Source organism: Myodes glareolus, chromosome 2, assembly GCF_982192425.1.
Source record: "Myodes glareolus chromosome 2, mMyoGla1.1, whole genome shotgun sequence".
Taxonomy (NCBI): Eukaryota; Metazoa; Chordata; class Mammalia; order Rodentia; family Cricetidae; genus Myodes; species Myodes glareolus.
The window spans coordinates 111,473,535-111,495,568 of NC_142027.1; the positions used below are offsets into that span (position 1 = coordinate 111,473,535).

The following is a 22,034-nucleotide window of genomic DNA, read 5'->3' on the forward strand; positions in this document are numbered from 1 at the left end:
GCTGGAGACGTGACTCAGTTGGTAGAGCCTGCACAAAACCCTGGGCTCCATTCCTAGCGCCGCATAAAACAGGTCATGACTGGTAATCCTAGCACTTGGGAAGTGAAGGCAGGATCAGATGTTCAGGGTCATCCTTAGGGAGTAGAACTGGTAGGGAGTTCCAGTCAGTCTGAACTGATGGAGACCATCTCTTAAGAAAAAAGAAAAAGAAACACACACACACACACACACACACACACACACAGACTTGAGGCACACACACAGCGCACAAGGTCAGGACAGATAGGAGCCCAGTTCTGCCTATGATTAGAGGGAGCTACATCAGTGAACCCCTCTTCCAGGTGCCCACTGCCCATACTATGAACCCCTCTTTCTCCTTTTCTGCATTTCCCAGATGCCTTTGTGATACACTAGGTCCCTTCTCAGCCTGTCCACAGAAAGATTTGTTCATCTTTGTCCCTTGTACCAGGCAGGATGGGGGAGAGGGAACTTTTAAGACTACCTTTCCCCTCTGTACCCCTTCCCCCCAAGGCCAGTCTCTCGTCAAACTAGATTCCTTGTCTTGCAAAACATCTCTCTGACCCCCCACTTCCTTGCTGTTCCTTCCCTGAGATGTCCTCTTTGACCCAGTCCCCTCTGCCTTGCACAATCCCCCGGAGAGGGTGTGTGTTTCTCAATAAAACACCCCCTACAGCTGTGCCAGGGATTACACCTGTTACACCTTCTCTACTGAGCTCCTGCTGGCCCCCTTTCTCTTTGAAGTCTCCAGGGACTTCGTGCCCAGGTTGGTTTTTATGGGAATGGCTCCTGTGTCAGTTGTTTACAGGGTAAATCATGTTTCTTTAGCCTGGTTGGGGTTCTTAATTCTTCTTTACCCAGTTCTGGCCAAGCAGGCCGAGCCCCAGAAAGGAGGAGAGGACAGGATTGTCACTACCGCAACCCCCAATTTTAAATGACATGTATTTATTCATTGAATTTGTGTGTCCGAGGACGTTGTGTGTCTCCTATCACGCAGGTCCCGGGGATCAAACCCAGGTCCTTGGGGTTTGGCAGCAAGCACCTTTACCCACTAAGCCAGCCCTTTTGTGTCTCTTGTCCTGGCCCAGAGTGCCTCACTTCTAAATCCCGAGGCAGTGGGGAAGTCACAGGAGAGGGAACCGGCAACAAATGATCTGGTTCCTGAGTCCCCACACCTCACCCCCGCAGGTCCTCATTTGCCCACACCAACTTCCTCTGGCTAATGGGAGGAAAGTGCTGTCGAGGCAAAGTACAGGTGCTGGCATATTAATGACAATAATAGCCATGATAGAGGTGATAAAATTGAGAGGGTTAAAAACAACATTAATTAAGACAGGGTTTCTCTTGGACGTTCCCAGGCGTTATCCACAGAGTCCCCTGGGAAGGGTCTCCATTTTCTTGTCTCACTGGAGCCCAAAATGAGCCTTGGGGACCCTCGCCGTTTGGCTCCGAACCCTGGCTAGGCTTGGCTGCTCGCTTCTTCTTGTGTCCCCACCTGGTGAGCATCCAGGTACTTCGGGCTGGTGACTCAGTGTCTGTCTCTCGACTGACCTCAGCCTGAGCCTGGGGGTTGGGGGAGATGATAGTTTCCTGTGATACTAGCAGGTGACTCAGGGGCCCACATTGGAGCCTCAGAACGCCTTTGTTGGCCCGAGTTCAGGAATCCAGAGAAACTGGTCCCGAGAGAGGCCTTGGGGACTGAAACCCCTCCCTCTGCCTCCGCCCCTCCTCCACGGAGCTTTAACTGCGGCACCTGTGGCCTCCTGTGCTGGTTGCAGGTGCAGGCAGGAAGGAGTTGCAGTGTTGGTTGCTGGTGTACCCGAGTCAGCAACTCTGACTGGCTTCGTGTCCCTGAGGCTCTCCAGAAAAAAGCTTTCTCAGCCCTTGGACTTCTATACCTTTCAGAGAGAGACTTCTTTTGTGATCTCCAACCTTGACCCCTGCAGAGGCTGAGCGATGGCGTCCATGGGACTACAGGTGCTTGGAATCGCCTTGGCGGTCCTGGGCTGGCTGGGCGCGATCCTGAGTTGTGCGCTCCCAATGTGGCGGGTGACCGCCTTCATCGGCAGCAACATCGTCACGGCGCAGACCAGCTGGGAGGGCCTGTGGATGAACTGCGTGGTGCAAAGTACCGGGCAGATGCAGTGCAAGGTGTACGACTCGCTGCTGGCCCTGCCACAGGACCTGCAAGCTGCCCGAGCCCTCATAGTCGTCTGCATCATCGTGGCTGCGGTGGGGATGCTTCTCTCAGTGGTAGGAGGCAAGTGCACCAACTGCATGGAAGACGAGACCACCAAGTCCAAGACCATGATAGGAGCCGGCGCCGTATTCATCGTGGCAGCCTTGCTCGCTATGGTGCCTGTATCCTGGACCGCACACAACGTCATCCGCGACTTCTACAATCCCTTAGTGGTTTCCGGGCAGAAAAGGGAGATGGGGGCCTCGCTTTACATAGGCTGGGCGGCTTCTGGGCTGCTGCTCCTGGGAGGAGGCCTGCTCTGCTGCAACTGCCCACCTCGCAGCAACGACAAGCCCTACTCCGCCAAGTACTCCGCCGCCCGCTCTGCTCCCGCCAGCAACTACGTGTAAGGTGGGCCACTCTGCTATGTCCCCATTACCTTCATCGTTTTTCTCGGATTGAGTTCACAAGAACCTGTGATACCCCTCACTTCCCTCGGGACCTGCCCTGCCGTGGGCCACACTAACTGCTGGGGACAGCCAGCCCGGCTTGTGCTAAGTTTCTGCTTGGGGAACCATCTGCCCCCCCCTTGGACACATCTCAAGGCTCCTTTCTCTGGCAAGGATGAATGTAAAAATACTTCCTTGCTGCCGACATCCAAATTGCTCATGGATCCGGAGTTGAAAGCAGAAACTGCTGGGTACCGCAGTGGAGGGGGTCGCTGGGTCCTGCTGGCCGGGATAGCTCAGCTGTGACTCGTGGGTCCTCCAGAGGATGTCCTGCTCATGCTGGCACCTCCGCTGACCCTCTTCTATCCTCACGTTCTCTGTTCACATCTGTTACACCGGCGCCACTTTTGCCATTAAGCCCCGTGTTTCTGAGCACACCTGATCCTACCTGGAGCCTTGGCGTGATGGGTGATTGACTGAGGGGGCCATTGAGGGTGGGTTCTGCCGTGGAACCCTAGTGACTGACAATGACCGGGGCTTTCACCCACCCACCTGCCCTCGTAATGGAGTTCTGTGGAGTGGATAGACGGGTTTGAGGGAAGGGTGGAGGTGGATTAAACTGGTCTGGGGAGTGCCGGTGCTGGGGACCTAGAAGCAGCCCAGGCTGTCCCCACCCCTTTCTGGTACTGTCTTACTAAATACCCTGCTCCCTTGGGCGTCTTGAATGGCCCCTCTGAATTCCCTACTCTTGTCAATTTCAGGGATGCTGGCCAGTCTGGGGCAGATATGAGGGGCAATGGCGTGGCAGCAGGGAGTCTCCCGGGACTCCCCGGCCTTCTCTGTGGTTTCTTGTTTTGTAATTTAAGGTCTATTCACAGCTGTAATTATTATTATTTTCTACAATAAATGGTACCTGTGTACAGGGAAGGTCTGGGCTCTTCTCATTCTGTGGATGGGACAGGGCTGGAGGGATGGGGAGGGCGGTCCACGGGAGGCTTTGTTGGGAGAAGCTGAAGTGATTTTTGAGGGCTGAAGATGAAATTCAGTGGGTAGAGAGTATGCCTGGCACCTGAAACCCCGGGTTCCATACTCAGCCCCAAATAAACCAAGTGCAGAAGCAAGAGGACCAGAACTTGAAAGTCAACCCCCACTACATGGTAGGTTCAAGGCTAGCCTGGTCTACTCAAGACCCTGTCTCAAAGAGTGATATCAGAGAATGGTAAAAATCAGAACTAGCTCTAATCTGGGGGACCTACATATTTGAGCCTTTTTCTTTTTCGTTCTTTCTTTCTTCTGAGCCCTTTTCTTTCTTTCTTTCTTTCTTCCTTCCTTCCTTCTTTCCTTTCTTTCTTTCTTTCTTTCTTTCTTTCTTTCTTTCTTCCTTTCTTTCTTTCTTTCTTTGAGACAGGGTCACAGTTATAAAGTCCAGACTTATCAAACTCAAGGCAATCCTCCTGCCTCAATCTCTTGTGCACGACCATGATGGTAAGCCCTTCATATGTCCAGGTCTGTTGGGAGAAAGCTGGTGAGGGGGACCACAGATGGGAGTCTCTCCCGCATTTACCTCCCTTTCTCTGAGCAGCCAGGCTGGTCTGCTCATCTTCCCCAGATCACTCAGCAGGTGCCACTGTCCTGCCTTCTTTATCCAGTCCCGAAGCCTGCAATGTCCTTTCCCCTGCTCCTGAACCTTTCTGGTCTGGCAAGTCCGCCCTGCAGCCTCCTCCCTACAGGGTCCTCCCACAGCCCTGGATGTCCAAGGTACTTAAGCCCACACCCACAACTGCCACAGGGCATCCTGAGCCAGGCCTGGACTTTGCCATCCCAATCCCTTTGGGTTTTTATTTTGAGACCAGGTCTTACCGCAGCACAGGCTGGCTTCCAGCTGTGTTGCTGAGGTTGCCCTTGAACTGCTCTTCCTGCCTCCACCTCCCCAGTGCCGGGATTTGTCACCAGCGAGCCCCCCCCTTTTTTTTTGAGGTGCCGAGGCTGGAAGATTTGTCTTTGAGGGCCCTTGCTATCAGGCCTGGATCCCCACTTTGATTTTTGAGACAAGGTCTCATGTATTGTTGGCTGAACTCAAACTTGTTCCATAGCAAAGGATGGTTTTGAATTCCTCATCCTCCTACGTCCACCGCTCACCTCTCTGGTGCTGAATTTATTCAGTGCTGGGAAGGAACCCAGCGTTTCCTGAACACTTGAAAGCTTGCAAGCTTTCTCGTCCTGAGCCCCAGTCCACAGTTCTTTGTGGGAAGGAAACTAAGTCCTCCCTTGTTCACGTGAAAGTGTGGCTCGGATCCACATCTGAGGTCAGCAGACAACTTTGTGGAGTCGACCCTCTCTTCCCTTTTAATGTGGGTCTGGGGGCAGAACCCACAGCCCCAGGCTTGCACCGCAGGTGCCTTTACTGGCTGAGCCACCTCACTGGCCTGCTTGCCCCTTCTTGACTCCATGGGCATAACCAAGTCTTGTGAGGAAATTATCAAAGCATTTTCAAGTCAGGTATGGTGGCTTGTGATAGGTACTCGCACTCAGAAGGTAGGGGCAGGAAGATCATGAGTTTGAGGCCACCCTTCATTGCATAGCCAGTTTGAGGCCAGTCTGGGCTACCTGAGACTCAGTGACAGACTCCAGACGTTCCATTTTCCTTCCAAAGTTAATTTTATCGCTCTCTCTAGTACTTGGGACCAAATTCAGGGCCTCCTGTGTCAGGCAAGGGCTCTACTGTTGAGCTATCTGCACCTCCTAGTTAAACATTTAAAAATTAGGTGGCCGAGTGTGGTGTTGAATACCTGTAATCCCAGCACCTGAGGCATAGGCAGGCAGATCTCTGTGAGTTTGAACTCAATCTGGTCTGCATAGGGAGCTCCGGACCTGCCAAGGCTACATAGTAAGACCCTGTTTCAAAACGAAAACAAAAAACAAAATCTCAACCAGCAAAACAAACAACAACTCTCCTTTCCCCAAGGTGCAGGGAGGTACCTTCTGGATGAAGGGCTAGCCTAGCATACCAGAGGCTCTGGGTTCAAGCCCCAGCTCTGCCTAACATGGAAGTTGTGCGGGCACACAGGCCTGTAAAGTAGTCCTAGATGTTCCAGGAGCGGCTGCTGCAGAACCAGGGCTTTAGACTCCTGCTAGACCTCAGCCCGTTAAAGGCCCACCAGGCCTGCACTTATCACAAAGGAGCGGTTACATCCTGTTCCTTTCTTGGGTCCATGAGATGACTCCACAGGTAATGGGGATTGCTGCCAACTCTGGTGACCTAAATTTCCTTGTGGCGCCCATATGGTTCTGCAAGTTGCCCTCTGACCTCCATAAGCATGTATGCCGTGGCACACGAACACATTCATGTACACATATACAGTAAATAAATATTAAAAAAGATAAAAAAGTTAGTTTACCTCACCCCCTGTGCTAGAGGTAGAGCCCAGGGTTTCTAGGCAACCGTACCACCGCTGAAGCAAATGCTTGCCCCTCATAGGGGATTCTAGCAAGTGCTCTATATCTCTAGATTTAAAAATTTTTTTTTTATTTTATATGCATTGGTGTTTTGTCAGATCCCCTAGAAGTAGAGTTATAGACAGCTGTGAGTGGCTGTGTGGGTGTTCAAAATTGAACCAAGTCCTCTGGAAGGGCAGTTGGTGTTGTTAACCTCAAGGTCATTTCTTCAGCCCCTCTAGACATTTTTTTTTTTAACTATTTGAAATAGAGTGTCACCAGATGGTCCAGGTTGGCTTAGATTTTACTACATAGCCCAGGCAAGACCTAAACTTTGTATCCCTTTGCCGCAGCTTCTCAGGTGTCTGGGACCTGTACAACCAGGCCAACCTAGGCATAGCTCTTTGTTCCAAGCTGACCTAGCTTCTGCCCCCCCTCCCCGGTTAGCTTAGCCACAAATAACCTGGGGGAGTGGTAGGACAATTGTTTACTTTGCTCTGTTCTAGCCCTGTTTGGATGTGGTCTTGCCTAGCTCAAACTGGTTGAAGCCACCAGGTTCTTTGCTTGGGGCTGTAGAGTGTCCAAGGAAAATTCTTTTGACATTGTGGGGCCCCAGACTACAGTCTCAGATCAGGCGAAGCCATGCTTTTCTGAATAAGTCACCTTCTCACACAAAGCACATCACCCTATTTCTTTGTCTTTAAATTCTCTCTCTCTCTCTCTCTCTTTTTACATTTATTTATTTTCTACTGTTGCTCTGTGCACGTGTTTGGAGGCAGTCAGAGGACAACCTGCTGGAACTGGTTCTCTCCTTTGGTCATGTGAGTCCTGGAGATTGAACTCAAGTTACCCTCTGAGCCTGTCTGTCTCATAAATACCTTGAAATTCCCTTTATGGAGGAAGGTTTGAGACAGTCTGTGTGTATGTGTGTGTGTGTGTGTACACGTGCGTACCTGTGTGTGTGTGTATGCATGTGCGTGTGCCTACGTGCGTGTATGTACACACGTATAGATATGAACATATCATGTATCATTGCTCACTCTCCACCCTGTCTGTCTGTCTATCTATCTATCAATCTATCTATCTATCTATCTATCTATCTATCTATCTATCTATCATCTATCTATCTATCTTAAGACAAGGTCTCTCACTGAACCTAGAGTTCACTAATTGGCTAGACTGACTGGCCAGTGAGCTTCAGGGATTCTCCTGTCTGTCTCTGCAACCCCAACTGGGATTATGATATGTGCTACCAGGACTACCTTAAAAAACTGAATGCTGGGGACCTGAACTGAACTCAGAACTTCACATCTGCATAGCAAGTACTTCACAGGCTTCACCATCTTCTCTGCCTGTTTTTTAAATTTTTTTTTTGCATTATTTATTTACTTTTTACTCTGTAGACCAGGCTGGTCTCAAATTTAACAGAGATCTGCCTGCCTCTGCCTCCCAAGTGTTGGGATTAAAGGCGTGTGTCACCACTGCCCAACAGTTATTTTTATTATTTTTTTAATTACGTCTCTGTGTGTGTGTGTGTGTGTGTGTGTGTGTGTGTGTGTGTGTGAGTACAGGTGCCTTCTAGGGGGTCCAAGGTATCAGATCCTGTGGGGCTGGAGTTACAGGCAGTTGTGGTCCCCCCCATGTGGGTGATGGAACTCTTGTCCTCTGGGGGAGTCAGGAAGCATTCTTAATCACAGAACCATTTCTCCAGTCCCCAAAATTATTGTTATAATCATTGTGTGTATGTATACATGTGTATGTGGGTGCCAGTCCAACAGCATGTGTGTGGAGGTCACAGGACAATATTGTGGGATCAGTTCTCTCTTTCTGGCTTTATATGAGTTCTGGGGATCAAAGTCGGACAACCAGCCTTGCAGGGCAAGGGTCTTTACTTAGTGACCCATCTCACCAGCCCTGCCATTTGTTTTAAAAAAATGTTACTTACAGTTATTGACTTATTTATTGTGTGTTGTTGGAGGGGGCCCGCTTGTTTGTCCCAGACGCCCAACTAGCATATACCCAAAATAACTGCACAGAAACTGTATTAATTTAAACACTGCCTGGCCCATTAGCTCTAACTCCTTATTGGCTAACTCTTATATCTCGATTTAGCCCATTTCTAATAATCTATGTATCACCATGTGGCTGTGGCTTACTGGCAAGATTTTAACCGGTGTCTGTCTGAGGTGGAGAATCCATGGCTTCTCTATGCCTCTGCTTTCTTCCTCCCAGAATTCAGTTCTGTCTTCTCCGCCTACCTAAGTTCTGTCCTCTCAACTAGGCCAAGGCAGTTTCTTTATTCATTAACCAATGAAAGCAACAGAAGGAACTCCTACGCCATGTGTGTGTGTGTTTATGTACAAACGTGAGACTATGTTTTCCATAACACACGTATGAAGGTCAGAGGTCAAACTTGTGGAGTTGGTTTTCTCTCTTACAGCATTGGTCTTGTGGATTGAACTCAGGTTGCAAGGCTTCATAGTAGGAACCTGTACCCACTGAGCCAATTTGTCAGCCTGTGTTTTATTTCTTTGAGATAGGCTCTCAAGAAGCCTGTAACATGAGGGCCGGCTTGTTGGGGTATCTGTCCCACCCAGTACCCCATAGCAGGCAGGCCCCAAAGAAAATCACACACAGGACTCCATAAGATTATAAACTGACCCATTAGGTCAGGCTACTTATTAGCTCTTATAACTTAGGTTACCCCATTATCTTTATCTACGTTAGCACATGGCTCAGTACCTTTTCCAGCTGGGCAGCTTGCGTCTTTCCTCTCTGGTGGTCTGGGCAGAACTGGAAGCTTCCTGTTTCCCAGAATACTCCCAGTCTCTTTGTTCCACCTCTACTTCCTGTCTGGCTTTCCCGCCTATACTGCCTGCCTGGCCAATCAGCGTTTTATTAAACTATGATTGACAGAATACAGACAATTCTCCCACACCAGAAGCCTAGACTAGTTTTAAACTCCCTATGTAATGGAGACTGACCTTGAACTCCTGATCCTTCTGTCTCCATCATACCTAACTTGAGTTGAGGTTTTAAAATAAACATCTCTTAAAATTAATTTTATTTATTTGTAGTCGGATTTTTAATTTGGACTGCCAGCTCATACATAATGACATGGAGACTTATTATTAATTATGGAAGCTTGGCCATTAGCGTAGGCTTGTCCCGCTAGCTCTTATAACTTATATTAAGCTGCTTTCATTAATCTATGTCCTCCACGTAGCTCGGTTATCTCTACTCTGTACCACATGTCCAGCCAGCCTCTTCAGTGTCTCCCTGGCGTCTCTGTACTGCCCATCCTGCTTCCTCTGCTTCTGGCTGGCAACTCGGTCTTTCTTCTTCCCAGAGTCCTCTCTGTCTCTGGAAGTCCTGCTTAACCTCTTCCTGCCTAGTTATTGGCCTTTCTGCTCTTCATTAAACCAATCAGAAGGTGCCTTTGCAAAGACACATCTACACAGTGTAAATGAATATTATGCAACATTTGTTCATTTAAAATTTGTTGTTTTGTTTCCATTTGAAAATAATATTTTATTTTGAGGATGAGAGGAGGGGTAGGAGGGAGAACTGTGATTGGAATTTACATTCATTTTACAATCAGATCCCCTGGCACTGGAGTTACAGACAGTTGTGGGCTACAGCGTCGGTTCTGGGAACCAAACCAGGTCCTCTGCTGGAAGAAAGTGTTCGTTTTTGTTGTTGTTGGTATTTTTGAGACAAGGTTTCTTTCTCTGGGTACCCTTGACTGTCCTGGAATTCACTCTTGTAGATAGGCTGGTCCCCGTTTCAGAGATCCTCCTGCCTCCACCTCCTGAGTTCTGGGCTCAAAGTGCCACTACGCCTGGCACACTGAGTGAGCAAATTGCTGAGCAAATTTTCTGGCCCCCTTATCTTTTTGAGACAAGGTCTCCTCTCTGTGTAGCCCAGGTTGGCCTTTAATTTATGATCCTCTTAACCACGCAAATGCTGCGAACACACGTGTGATGACTGGTTAAACTGACACCTTAATATTTTTTTCTATTTATGTGTGTGTGTGTGTGTGTGTGTGTGTAGAGCATGAGTACATGTGTGAGCGCCGTAGTAAATATGTAGAGGGCAGAGGAGAACTTGTAGGGGTCATTTCCCCTCATTCACCATGTGGGTCCTGGGGATCCAACTCAGGTTACTGGGTTTGGTGGCAAGCGTGCTTTTACCCGCTGGGCCACCTTGCTGGTTCTAACTCAATATCTTTTGCAAAATCATTGCATCAGGGACTGTCGTATTGCTAGGGGTTGAGATGGAACTTGGTTGTGAGACAGTAGATAGCAGTCTCTTCATTCCTTTTATTTTTCTTTTCTATGTCAGGTATGTGTGTAGCTCTGACACCCGAGTGTGTGGGGACATCTACACATGTGCAGTCACGTGGAGGCTAGAGCTTGGTATTAGGTGTCTTTCTCTCTGTCATCTCTGCTGTTGACCTTATTACTTTGAGGCAGGATCCCCTCCCTGAGCTGAAAGCTGACCATTTTGGGTCCACCCATTTTCTGACCCCAGCGGTGGTGTTACATGCAGGTAACTCAGGATACATAAAGGCAAGTCACGATTTTTTACATGGATGCTGAGGATGTCAGTTCAATTTCTCAGGCTTTGCAGAGCAAGCTCTCTTACCCACGGAGCTCACTCTAGCCCCATGTCCCTGAATTCTGGATCCAAAGAAACCAGAGGGATGTTTTCAGTCCCCTTGGGGCAAATCTAGCAGAACATCCCTAATGGGCAGGTTTGGGAAGATGTGTGGGTCTCCTTCTTCCTCGGGGATCATTGGTCACTGGTTCATGAGGATGGAGGGGCAGAAGCAGGGAACAGAGTTCAGATGGACATCAATGAGATAGCCTTCCGGCAGATGACTTAGTGAGACAACTCAACTTTATTCCAAAGTATATAGGAAATATATAGAAATATATAAGATTGGGAAACCTACCTGGAGACAAACCCTAATTTGCATTAAGTGACACACTCATATCACAAAGCTGGCTTAATGGAAGCAGGGCCCTACCAAAATGGCTAGAAGAGCATCAGTTGTAGGCAACTATATCAAGGGTCATCCTTGAGGTAAGGCAAGCATCCTCTAGAGAAGGTTAGAAGGGCACTAGAAGCCCCCGCTGGCAGAGAGTCCTTCATGTGGCCAAGCTTGGAAAAAGCTACCAGGCCATTGGCAGACTGCAACTTTTGACCAGCAGGATCTCCTAACAAGATGGACCCATTTTTACAGAAAGAGAAGGGCAAGAAGACAGGCCAGGCTAAGGCCACACACAGAGGATCAGTGGTCAACGGGGGCCAGGATGCTGGGCCTCCCTCCCTTACCCTGGGCTCTCCCCTGCTTTCGGTAAAGGTAGATGATACCGGAGATGAAGCCATCATTAGCACAGGTGCCCAGCCCCGTCTCCTGTTCGGAGGTGGCCAGTTCCCAGTGCTCCACAGGTTGGGCCACCAGGCGTTCCCACGCTCCAGCCTGCTCCAGGGAGTCTAAGACTGCTTCCAGCGCCTGCTTGTAGGGAAGGTTGGATGGGTTGCTCCTGGTAGTCAGACATATGAGTCCACCTGGGGAGAGGTGGGGGAGGGGACTGAGCTGGAGGGCGACAGGGGTGTCCCTGCTCAAGACTTCAATTACTGGCCAGCTTCCCACCTCCAGGGTTTGGTGCTTAAAGTTGCCTACCCCAGGAATCCTCTTCCTTTTCCTCAACCTGATGGTCTTCCATGACCTTCATTTAAAAAAACAATTTTTTTTTCAGGATCGCAGATGAAAACATGGGCCTCAAACATGTTCAAAAAATACTACAGATGAGCTATGCTTCCAGCCGCTCACTGGGGGTTCTAGGCAGGTCCACACACCTAGCCCCTCACTGGGGGTTCTAGGCAGGTCCACACACCTAGCCCCTCACTGGGGGTTCTGGGCAGGTCCACATCCCAGTTCCTCACTGGAGGGTTCTAGGCAGGCCCACACCCCCAGCCCCTCACTGGAGGGTTCTAGGCAGGTCCACACCCCCAGCCCCTCACTGGAGGGTTCTGGACAGGTGTATTACCACTGAGCTCTTCCACTAAGCAGAGTCCCCTGTCACGGCAGTTCCTTGGGAAGACCCTTCACTTCTTTGTGCCTAAGTGGTACTGTTTCTTTATTTTAGGTATAGCAAGGGGAGGGGAATTGTGGTGATATTTTGTTTGTGCTTTAGCAAAGCTTGCCTGACCTGATGATCAGAGTATGGAGTTAGCCATTAGTTAGCCATAGAGGCCAGGCAGTGGTGGCACACCCTATAATCCCAGCACTCGGGAGGCAGATGCACACAGATCTCTGTGAGTTCCAGGCCAGCCTGGGCTACACAAGTCTAAAAGGATCAGAGTCAGGGGGCGGTGGCCCACACCTTTCATCCCAGTACTTGGAAGTCACAGGCCTTTAATTCTAGCACTAGCGAAGTGGAGACAGGAAGGCATCTGGCTGGGTGGAGAGAGGAATATAAGGCAGGAGGAGACAGGAGCTCAAGGCATTTAGTCTGAGTATTCATGGAGATAGAATCCCCCTTGGTTCTGAGGATTCAGTAGAGGTAAGAACTAGTGGCTGGCCTTCTCTAGGGCCGTCGCACAGGCAACGGCTGTGTGAAGCCGGGCTCAGGCAACATGCGCTACAAGTTTAGCGGTTTTACGCAGAAGCTGGCTGGAGTTTGGGCTTCGGAAGCGTATAGTCCACAGGAGCTGACGCTGAATCATTGCTCAGAGTAGCACGAGAAAGCTTGAACGAACGTGAAGCTGGAAAACCTTGCTTAGAATAATGGCCCTGTGAAAGGGACATTTGGCCTCCAAAGAGGTTGCGACCCGCAGGTTGAGAACCGCTGCCGCAGAGGAACGCTGCTTTCTGGCTTATTCCTACCTCACAGGGCCAAAACTGAAGCAGTCGTGAACAGTGTAGTAAAAACAACTGAGCTTCCTTGGGGAGAATGCACAGCTCATAAGAACTGAGAGGATGAGAACCTGGGATAAGAGGGGTTGGAGCCAGCGGTTTCCACGGAAGCACCGCCTATCATGTTTGCCACCCGGCTAAACTGACCTCCACAGTGCCAGCAAATGACTGTGCTGGGAAGAACAAAGTTCCCGAGCTGCAGAGTTCGTCCAGAAGGTTGACGGTGTGCCCACCCATCTGAGACGGAGGCGTTCCTCACTAAATGCTTTACCGGACTACCATGGCGCTGACTGCTGACTATAGGAGGGGCCATCTACCACCTGATCGCCCACCATGTGGCTTCGCAGCCCCCAAACAAAGGAATTAGCCTGCGGGGTGGTGGTGGGGGGAGGTCTGGTTTACTTTGTGACACAAACCTTTTGAGTTTTCAGTTTACTAACATTTTTGCAAACAAAGGAAAAGATAAGAGCACAGGCTTTCTGGTTGTTTATGAAATGCCTCTCAGCTCAGACGTCAGCGCTCATTCGACAGTTAAAACTATTGTTTGAGGCGGTGACGCTGGGCCGTATTTGCGCTCCTGATTTCCCTGGAGGTTCTGGATGGAAGAGGCTCGCCGCCGCATTAATGGCAGGCAGCCTGTGCTCAGGGCCTCCGGGACTCGAGGCTGTGTTGAAGCAGGAACTCCAGAAGCCTTTCTGGGTTTAGGTGTGACCGAGGGAGGAAGACAGCAGCTGGAGAGGTCAGACGTGTGAAATGAGGGCTTCGAGTTAGCCTTCTGGGGGCTTTTCCACCTTGCAGTGAAATGTTCATGGAAGTTATTTGCAATTTGCCTGCTTGTTGGGCAGTTTGTTTCAAAGGGTTATTGCTGCACCAAGCTCCTTCGTGAAATGCTATGTCTCCATCACAGAAAAGAGAACACTGGTCAGTGTTGTGCTTTAGACTGCTGGACCGGAAATTCTCCTTCAATAATGCTATGGCTTTAAGCCATGATTTATTTGACTGTGGAATAAATACATGAATTAAAAAAAAAAACAAAAAAAACTAGTGGCTGGCTGCTCTGCTCCTCTGATTTTTCAACATTCACCCCTGTATCTGATTTAGGGTTTTTATTATTAAAACAAATTATAATTCACCCGGCAGGAAATGACAATTTTGTGTCATGGAACAGGGTGCAGGTGTGTGTCTGTGTGCACACATGGGTGCAAAACCCTTGGCTGAGCCAAGGATGGCAGCTGAGGCCTATTACTCCAGTGTTTAGCTCAGGTTGGAAGGAAAACAAAGCTTAAACAAAACCCGGAGAGCTTATTCAAAACTTGTTCTATTTATGGGTGTTTTGCCTACATGTGTGTCTGTGCACCGTGTGTGTAGTACCCATGGAGGCCAAAAAAGGGCACTGGACCTCCTGGAACTGGAGTTGCCGAAGGTTTGAGTCACCAAAATTTGCTGGGAATCGAACCTGGGTCCTCTTAACCACTGAGCCATCTCTCTAGCCCTGAGAAAGCTCAGAATTTGAATCTGGGCTACACAGTGATTCCCAGGCTGCACCAGGCTATAGCATGACCTCGTAGCATGACAAGGGCTTCTGCCAAACTGGAATTTCCCCAGGAGTCTCAGGCAGGAAGAAGAAAAAGGCTTGGTGCTAGCAAGGAACTTCTCTCCCTGAAGAGAGTTCACACTGTCCTGACTCTTGTCATTGAGACATTGGGCCCAGACATTGATGGGCCAGTGATAGGCAGGACCATATCTTGATCGGGACTGCTTTCCTATGGAAACTCCTGCCCCCTCCTTAAACCTAAACTCCTTGTCAGGACTAGGAAGAGGGGCTTGGTGTGTGAGCAAGTCTTCTTTACTCCTCTTCCAAAACAGGCCATGCTGAATAAATCCCCTTTTACTATTCTTCACTATTACTTGGTTGGTTATCTATCTATCTATCTATCTATCTATCTATCTATCTATCTATCATCTGTTTATTTATGAGACAGGGTTTCTCTGTGTAGTCCTGACTGTCCTGGAACTCTGTAGACTAGGCCTTGAACTCAGATATCTGCCTGCCTCAGTCTCCTGAGTGCTGGGATTAAAAGTGTTCAGTGTGGCAATGGTGGCACACACTTTAATCCCAGCATTCAGGAGACTGAGGCAGGCAGATCTGAGTTCAAGGCCAAGGTTCAAATTGGTCCATTGGGGATGGGCGGCTGGGCCCAATTTGTTGGAGTTGTAGAGATCCAAGCTCTTAGCCTCCTTTTCTTTGTGGGGGAAAAAAAGCTGGGTGTGATGACTTTACTTTTATGTGCATAAGTATTTGCCTGCATGTATGTATGTATATGTATCATATGTGTGCCTGGTACAGGTGGGCAACCGGAAAGGGTGTGGCACTGGATTCTCTGGAACTGGCACACACAATTACAAGCTGTCATGAGGGTGCTGGGAATTGAACCTGGGTCCTCTGCAAGAGCAGCCGGTGATCAAAACCCTGAGTCATCTCTCCATCCTGGCACAGAACTTTGATTCCAGCACTCAGGAGACAGAGGCAGAGATAGGTAGATCTCTATGGGTTTGAGGCCAACCAGGGCTGCATAGTGAGACCTTATCTAAATAATAATAATAATAATAATAATAAGCCTGGTTGACCCAAGAAGGGGTGGCTGGAGGGATGAGGGACTTTGTCCAAGCGGCTGCAGTGTATCCAGTATGGCTAGTTTCTGGCAGACTGGTTGAGGAAGGGCTACGGTACTGCTGGGGGTGGTGACAGGGCTCAGGCTGGAACAGGAGAGCCTGTTTTGTTTAGGTTCATGCCACGGGCATTTCCGGTGCTTCTGAGCCCAACCCATGCTGCTACTGATGACCCAGCTGATGGCCTACCTTTTGTTGGCCTCTCCGGAACAGAATCCTGCCCAGACATGCCTAGGTTTAGCTTCAGGAGTGGGGTTTGTGAGAGGGAGTATTTTTTATCTCACGGCTTCCTCATTCCTCCTCAGGCCAGGCGAGGCAGGTAGACCCTCTTCTGGATCTTTCTAATCTCCTCCCTCCTGACTTCTTCTAGGCAACTCCTTACCCCATCTTCTGTGGATACCTGCATCCAACCCTTGAAAAAGCAACTTCATACTGAGTGCTGAGTCCTTACTGCCTCCTCTGGAATCTCCCATTGAGGGGCTGGGGTGTGGCTCAGTGGTAGAGCACCTGCCTAGAATCCCCCAGTGAAGGGCTGGGGTGTGACTCAGTGGTAGAGCACCTGCCTAGAATCCCCCAGTGAGGGGCTGGGGTGTGGCTCAGTGGTAGAGCACCTGCCTAGAATCCCCCAGTGAGGGGCTGGGGTGTGGCTCAGTGGTAGAGCACCTGCCTAGAATCCCCCAGTGAGGGGCTGGGGGTGTGGCTCAGCTCTTGAGCACCTGGGTAGAATCCCTCAGAGGGGCTGGGAGCATGGTTCAGCAGTAGAGCTTCTTTCTAGAATGGTCCAGTGAAGGACTGTGGTGTATGAAGCTCACTTGATGCTGGAGTTCCATCCCCAGCACCATAAGAAAGAGAAAAGTCCCGGGTTGCTCCACCCGTTTGTGGACTGGATTCATGCTGTCCCCATTGTCATCTTGTAGGAACAGACCTGGACCTATGCCAGGAAAGGGAGACAATGGAAAGGATTCGAGTGAGGGAGGTCCCAAATCAGTAAGGGGACCGGAAGATGGAGCTGAACTGACCTCTACTGTGTGCCAGGGCCCCAGGGACGTGACTGTACCCAACTGTCACTGCAGTCTGTTAGGGAAGCGATCTCAGTGCCGATGCCATTTGTTTAAGAAAGGGAACAAAGGCCAGAAGGGTGGAGCTCTTCCTAGCTGTCTATGGATAGCAGGTGAGCTGGCCACCTGTCTGCCCTTATCCCAGGCCTGCTTCTGTTGGTGGCAGCCAGGGTGGAGCACAAACTGGCAGATGGCAAACTGGGAAGCTGTGCGGGGGTGGATAACCCTACACAATGCCCTACCCTTCCTCACTGTGTGAGTCCAGGGTCTGCGTGTTGTGGAGAGGGGGAAGGGGTGTGCCTCTGGGGAGGGGTTGGCTGGACTGTGACTCACCTGGCTTGGTGACTCTTAAGAGCTCAGGAATGGCACTGCAGGGCACCTGTCCCTCGCTGAGCGCACCCACCATGATCACCGCGTCAAAAGTCCCTGCGTGTGGAGCGGGGTGAAGAAGTGTGACGATAACGATTCATCTAACGATTCATCGTCAACTTGACAGGATCTGGGATTCAAATCCCTGGGCTTGTCTGTGAGGGAGTTCCTAGATTGAGTTAATTTAGCAAGAAAAATTGCCCTAGGGGAGGACGGCACCATCCCGTGGCTGGGGTTCTGGACCAAAGATCAAGAACTTGAGTTGAGGGGGCTGGAGAGATGGCTCAGCGGTAAAGAGCATTGCCTGCTCTTCCAAAGGTCCTGAGTTCAATTCCCAGCAACCACATGGTGGCTCACAACCATCTGTAATGAGGTCTGGTGCCCTCTTCTGACCTGCAGGCATCATACACACAGATAGAATATTGTATACATAATAAATAAATAAATATTAAAAAAAACAAAAAAACTTGAGTTGAGCCGGGCGGTGGTGGCACACGCCTTTAATCCCAGCACTCAGGAGGCAGAGGCAGGTGGATCTCTGTGAGTTCCAGACCAGCCTGGTCTACAGAGGGAGTTCCAGGACAGGCTTCAAAGCTACAGAGAAACAGTGTCTCGAAAAACAAAAACCAAAAACAAACAAACAAAAAAAGAACTTAAGGTGAACCAGTGTTCACCTCTCTGCTTCCTGGCTTCAGCTGTCTCATGCTCCTGATGCCATGGCTTCCCCAGATCCTGGGACCAAAAGAAAACCCTTCTTCCCTTAATCTGCTTTAAAAAATTATTTTATTTTTAATTAACTAATCAATTAAAATTTGATTTGACGTGTATGGGTATTTTGTTTGAGTATATATTTGTGCATTGCTTGCATATAGCACCCACAGAGGTCAGACAAGGGTAACAGACACCTTCCCTAGAACTGGAGTTACAGAAGGTTGTGAGCTGCTATGTGGGTGCTGGGAATTGAACCCGGGTCCTCTGCAAAGTCATCAAGTGTTCTTAACTGCTTAGCTGTCTCAAGCTCACTTTTTTGTTGTTGTTGTTGTTGGTTGTTTTTTTTTTTTGGTTTTTTGAGACAGGGTTTCTCTGTAGCTTTGGAGCCTGCCCTGGAACTAGCTCTGTAGACCAGGCTGGTCTCGAATCACTTTGTTTTTATTTTTAATTATGTATATATGTGTACGGATATGTGTATAAGCCTTTAATGCCCTTTGGTTCAGAAGAGGGCAGTGGGTTCCTTGAAGTTGGAGTTTTGAGCCATTGTGAGTTTGTCTGGTGTGGATGCTGGGAACAAAACTTGAGTTCTCCACAAAAACAGTGCCCTCTTCTGGGGTGTAGGCAAAACATGCAGGCAGAACACCATATACACAATAAATAAATAAATCTTAAAAAAAAAAAAAAGACAAGCAATCAATCAAGATGTCACGATATAGTAGGACTTCAGGCACTTGTGGGTGGGAGGGGAGGACTTAGCGAGAGGGCTCACATAGGGCTCCAGAGTGAAGATGGAGGTTGGACAGTAGGGAATGCTCTTGGCAATGGGGGTGAGGGTGGAGGGGAACGGGAAGTACCTTCAGAGTTGGGCAGTGGCTCCTGGCCCAGGGTGCAGAGGCCGAGATGGTGGTACAGGCCACGAGCCTGGGCCTGCTTCAGCATTTCTGGGCTTCCATCCACCCCTTGCACCTGGAGGAAGCCCCGAGCCTGCAGCTGGGAGAGAAGGTGGCATGGATCGTGGCTCACCCTGCTACTGCCCAGCTCAGTCCTTGTACGTGGTGACCAACAAGCCAGAGACAGAGGATGGGTTTTTGGTTAAGGAGTGGTGGAGAACTAGATGTGGTGGTTCGGGCCTGTCATCCCAGCTAACTCTGGAGACGGAGGCAGAAGAATCCTAAATTCAAGGCCAGCCTGGTAACTTAGAGAGACCCTCTCTCAAAATAAAAGGCAAACTAAAGGGCCAAGGGTGTGGTTCATTGGTACAGGGCTCATCAACAATCCTCCAGTGAGGGGCTAGGGTGTGGTTCAATGCAGCATCTGCCTAGAATCCCCCAGTGAGGGGCTGGGGTGTGGCTCAGTGGTAGAGCCCCTGCCTAGAATCCCCCAGTGAGGGGCTGGAGTGTAGCTCAGTGGTAGAACCCCTGCCTAGAATCCCCCAGTGAGGGGTTGGTGTGTGGCTCAGTGGTAGAGCCCCTGCCTAGAATCCCCCAGTGAGGGTCTGGGGTGTGGCTCAGTGGTAGAGCACCTGCCTAGAATCCCCAAAGAAGGGTTTGGGAGTGTGAGTCAATGGTAGAGCACCTGCCTAGAATCCCCCAGTGAGGGGTTGGTGTGTGGCTCAGTGGTAGAGCCTCTGCCTAGAATCCCCCAGTGAGGGGTTGGTGTGTGGCTCAGTGGTAGAGCACCTGCCTAGAATCCCCTAGTGAGGGGCTGGGGTGTGGCTCAGTGGTATAGCCCCTGCCTAGAATCCTCCAGTGAAGGCTGGGGCATGGGTACTTGTTTTAGTGACAAGTACCTGGCTAGAATCCCCCAGTGAGAGACTGGGTTTGTGTATGGCAGATAACCTGCCTACAGTCCACTAGCCAGGGGCTGAGGGCTGATTCTGCAGTGCATGTTGGAGGCCCTGGGTGCTGAAAGGAAGTCAGGGCATCACCGTCCCAGTAGGTCTTACCTCCATGGCCACCAGGCCAGTGCCACAGGCCACATCCAGGATCAGAGCATCTTGGGGCGGGCCCGGAAGGGCTCGACTGAGACAATCCACAACAAGGCAGGGGGCTCGGTACTTCAATGCAGCCACATCCTGGGGACAGAACACTTAGTCTAACACCCTCTGGTGCCCTAGAGTTTGGAGGGCGCACTTTGTCCGGTGCTTACGCACCTGCTGATTTGAGTTGATGGGTGTTGGAGTTTAGGTCCTTCTGGGGCCTCCAGGCTTGAGGTGTCTTTTACTGTCAAGGGACCCCATACCTGTGGGACTCAAGCCGGCAGAAACTGGCTACTGGCTGGGCAGCTCTAAGCTCAACTGTCTATATGAGTGATGTCTCAATAGCGCCCCCTGCAGGCAGTCTCCCTGTCTAGGTGGCAGTGTTAAGGTGGGTCATTCTTAACTCAACTAGGGGACGTCCAGTCCAGAGTTAGAGGTGCTGCTTAGAGGCCAGTAGGGGCGGGCCAGCTCCCAGCTTCCCTGGGATGCGCGGGTACTACTCTCGCTTTGCACATAAAAACACAATCTGGGCCCCCAAAATTAAGGACCGACGTGCATTCACCTTATCGTACTCTGGAGCCCAGTCGTCATAGAAGCGGAGCTTGCAGGCGAGGTCGATGATGCCGTGGGAGGCCCCGACACGGGCCAGTACTTGGGGCAGCCTCCCAGCCTCCTCCCGAGTCATCCTCCTGTGGGGACAGGACCCACCCTGTGACGAGGTCCACCACAGTCTCCCGTCCTCCCTCACCCGGTGGAGGAGGTTACCAGAGCTCCAACTCCTTCCCACGTCACATACAAGCCCCTGAGTGGGAAATGGCGGGAGCTAACTTGGATACCATGGAACTGTTTCGGGGGGGGAGGGTGGGCAAAGTGGGTACTCCTGTGCAGGGAATGAGAACTGCACCTCAGACTGTCACCCCTGGGCGTGGATCGGGGGTATTTCTCACCGCAAGGGTCTCCAAGGAGCAGAAAGCTCACAACTCACTGCGAGGTCTCCCCCTTTGCAGGGCAGACGGGCTGTGGAACTGGAGGAGGGGCGGCACGGAGCGTCTGGCCCCGCCTCCAGCACGCGACGATTCGGTTTCTGTGAGAGAAAACAGCCAATCAAAGCAAAATACTGACAATCCGCCCCTTATTTCAACCAGTGAGTGGAAGACTCTGGTCCTTCTTGCCTGGCAAATTCTCAAACTCTCCCAGTCGAATTTTGTTTTGTTTTGTTTTTCGCGCAGGGTTTCTCTGTGTAATAACTCTGACTGTCCTGGAACTCACGTTGTAGACCAGGCTGGCTTCGAACTCACAGAGATCCACTTGCCTCGGCCTCCCGAGTCCTGGGATTAGGACGTGCATCACCATCGCTAGACTTGGTTTTGTTTTTTCACAAATAAATAAACAATTTTTTAGAGATAAGGTCTTGCATTATAGCCCTGAATGACTTGGGATTTTATGTAGACCAGGCTGGCTTGAAGCTCATAGAGAACCCCCTTCCTCTGCCTCTCAGCCCTGTGCTGCCGCTCCGGGCTACAGTATTAAAACAAAAATTATTCATTTGGGGATTGCGTGTGGTGGTCAGAGAACAACTTTCTGGAGTCTCATCTCCCCTTCCGCCATGTGGGTTCCAAGGATGGAACTCATGTTTGAGGCTCGGCTGCAAGGTCCTTCCCCGAGCCATCTTTCTGGTCCCAGTTTTTAATTTTTTATGGTTTCATGTAGCTCAAGTTGGTTTTAAACTTTCTATGTGGCCGAGGATGGCCCTGAATGTCTCATCTTCACGCCTCTACTTCCCAAGTGCTGAGATTACAAGTGTGCACCACCATACCTAATTTATGTGGTTTTAGGCATTGAACTCAGGGCTCAGTGTATGCTAGATAAGCGCTCTATCAATTGAGCTATATCCCCAATCTTTGCAAGTATTTTAATTAATTAATTTTATTTTTTAAGAGTATTTTGTATTCTGTACTGTTAATCAGAGGTGATACAGTCTCACAGGGGTGTTGAGAATACCAAACTGTTTAGTGCATGAAAAAAACCTAAAAACTAAATTTTAACTTTTTTCTTTCTCTTTTCTTTTCTTTCTTTTTTTTTTTTTTTTGAGACAGGGTTTTTCTGCATAGCTCTGGCTGTCCTGGAACTCTCTGTAGACCAGGCTGGCCTAGAACTCACAGAGATCTGCCTGCCTCTGCCTCCCAAGTGCTGGGATTAAAAGCATCCACCACCGCCTCCAACAGTATTCATAATTTAA

At 50.0% G+C, this 22,034-nt stretch overlaps 2 protein-coding genes across 2 annotated transcripts; one reads left to right on the forward strand and one right to left on the reverse strand.

Moving 5' to 3' along the window:
* The first annotated feature begins 1,767 nt into the window (after positions 1–1,767).
* On the forward strand, positions 1,768–3,573 carry LOC125400200 (claudin-4). The gene has a single exon (XM_048434015.3). It carries the CDS (start codon positions 1,975–1,977, stop codon positions 2,605–2,607), a length of 633 nt encoding a protein of 210 aa, XP_048289972.1. The 5' UTR covers positions 1,768–1,974; the 3' UTR covers positions 2,608–3,573.
* Positions 3,574–11,228: 7,655 nt separating this feature from the next.
* Positions 11,229–20,873, reverse strand: Mettl27 (methyltransferase like 27). Its single transcript, XM_048433809.3, has 6 exons — positions 20,743–20,873; positions 20,358–20,484; positions 19,763–19,891; positions 18,672–18,807; positions 17,071–17,163; positions 11,229–11,658 (listed from the first exon to the last, which is right to left on the reverse strand). Exons 2-6 carry the CDS (start codon positions 20,478–20,480, stop codon positions 11,378–11,380), a joined length of 762 nt encoding a protein of 253 aa, XP_048289766.2. The 5' UTR covers positions 20,481–20,484; positions 20,743–20,873; the 3' UTR covers positions 11,229–11,377.
* Between the last annotated feature and the right edge of the window lie 1,161 nt (positions 20,874–22,034).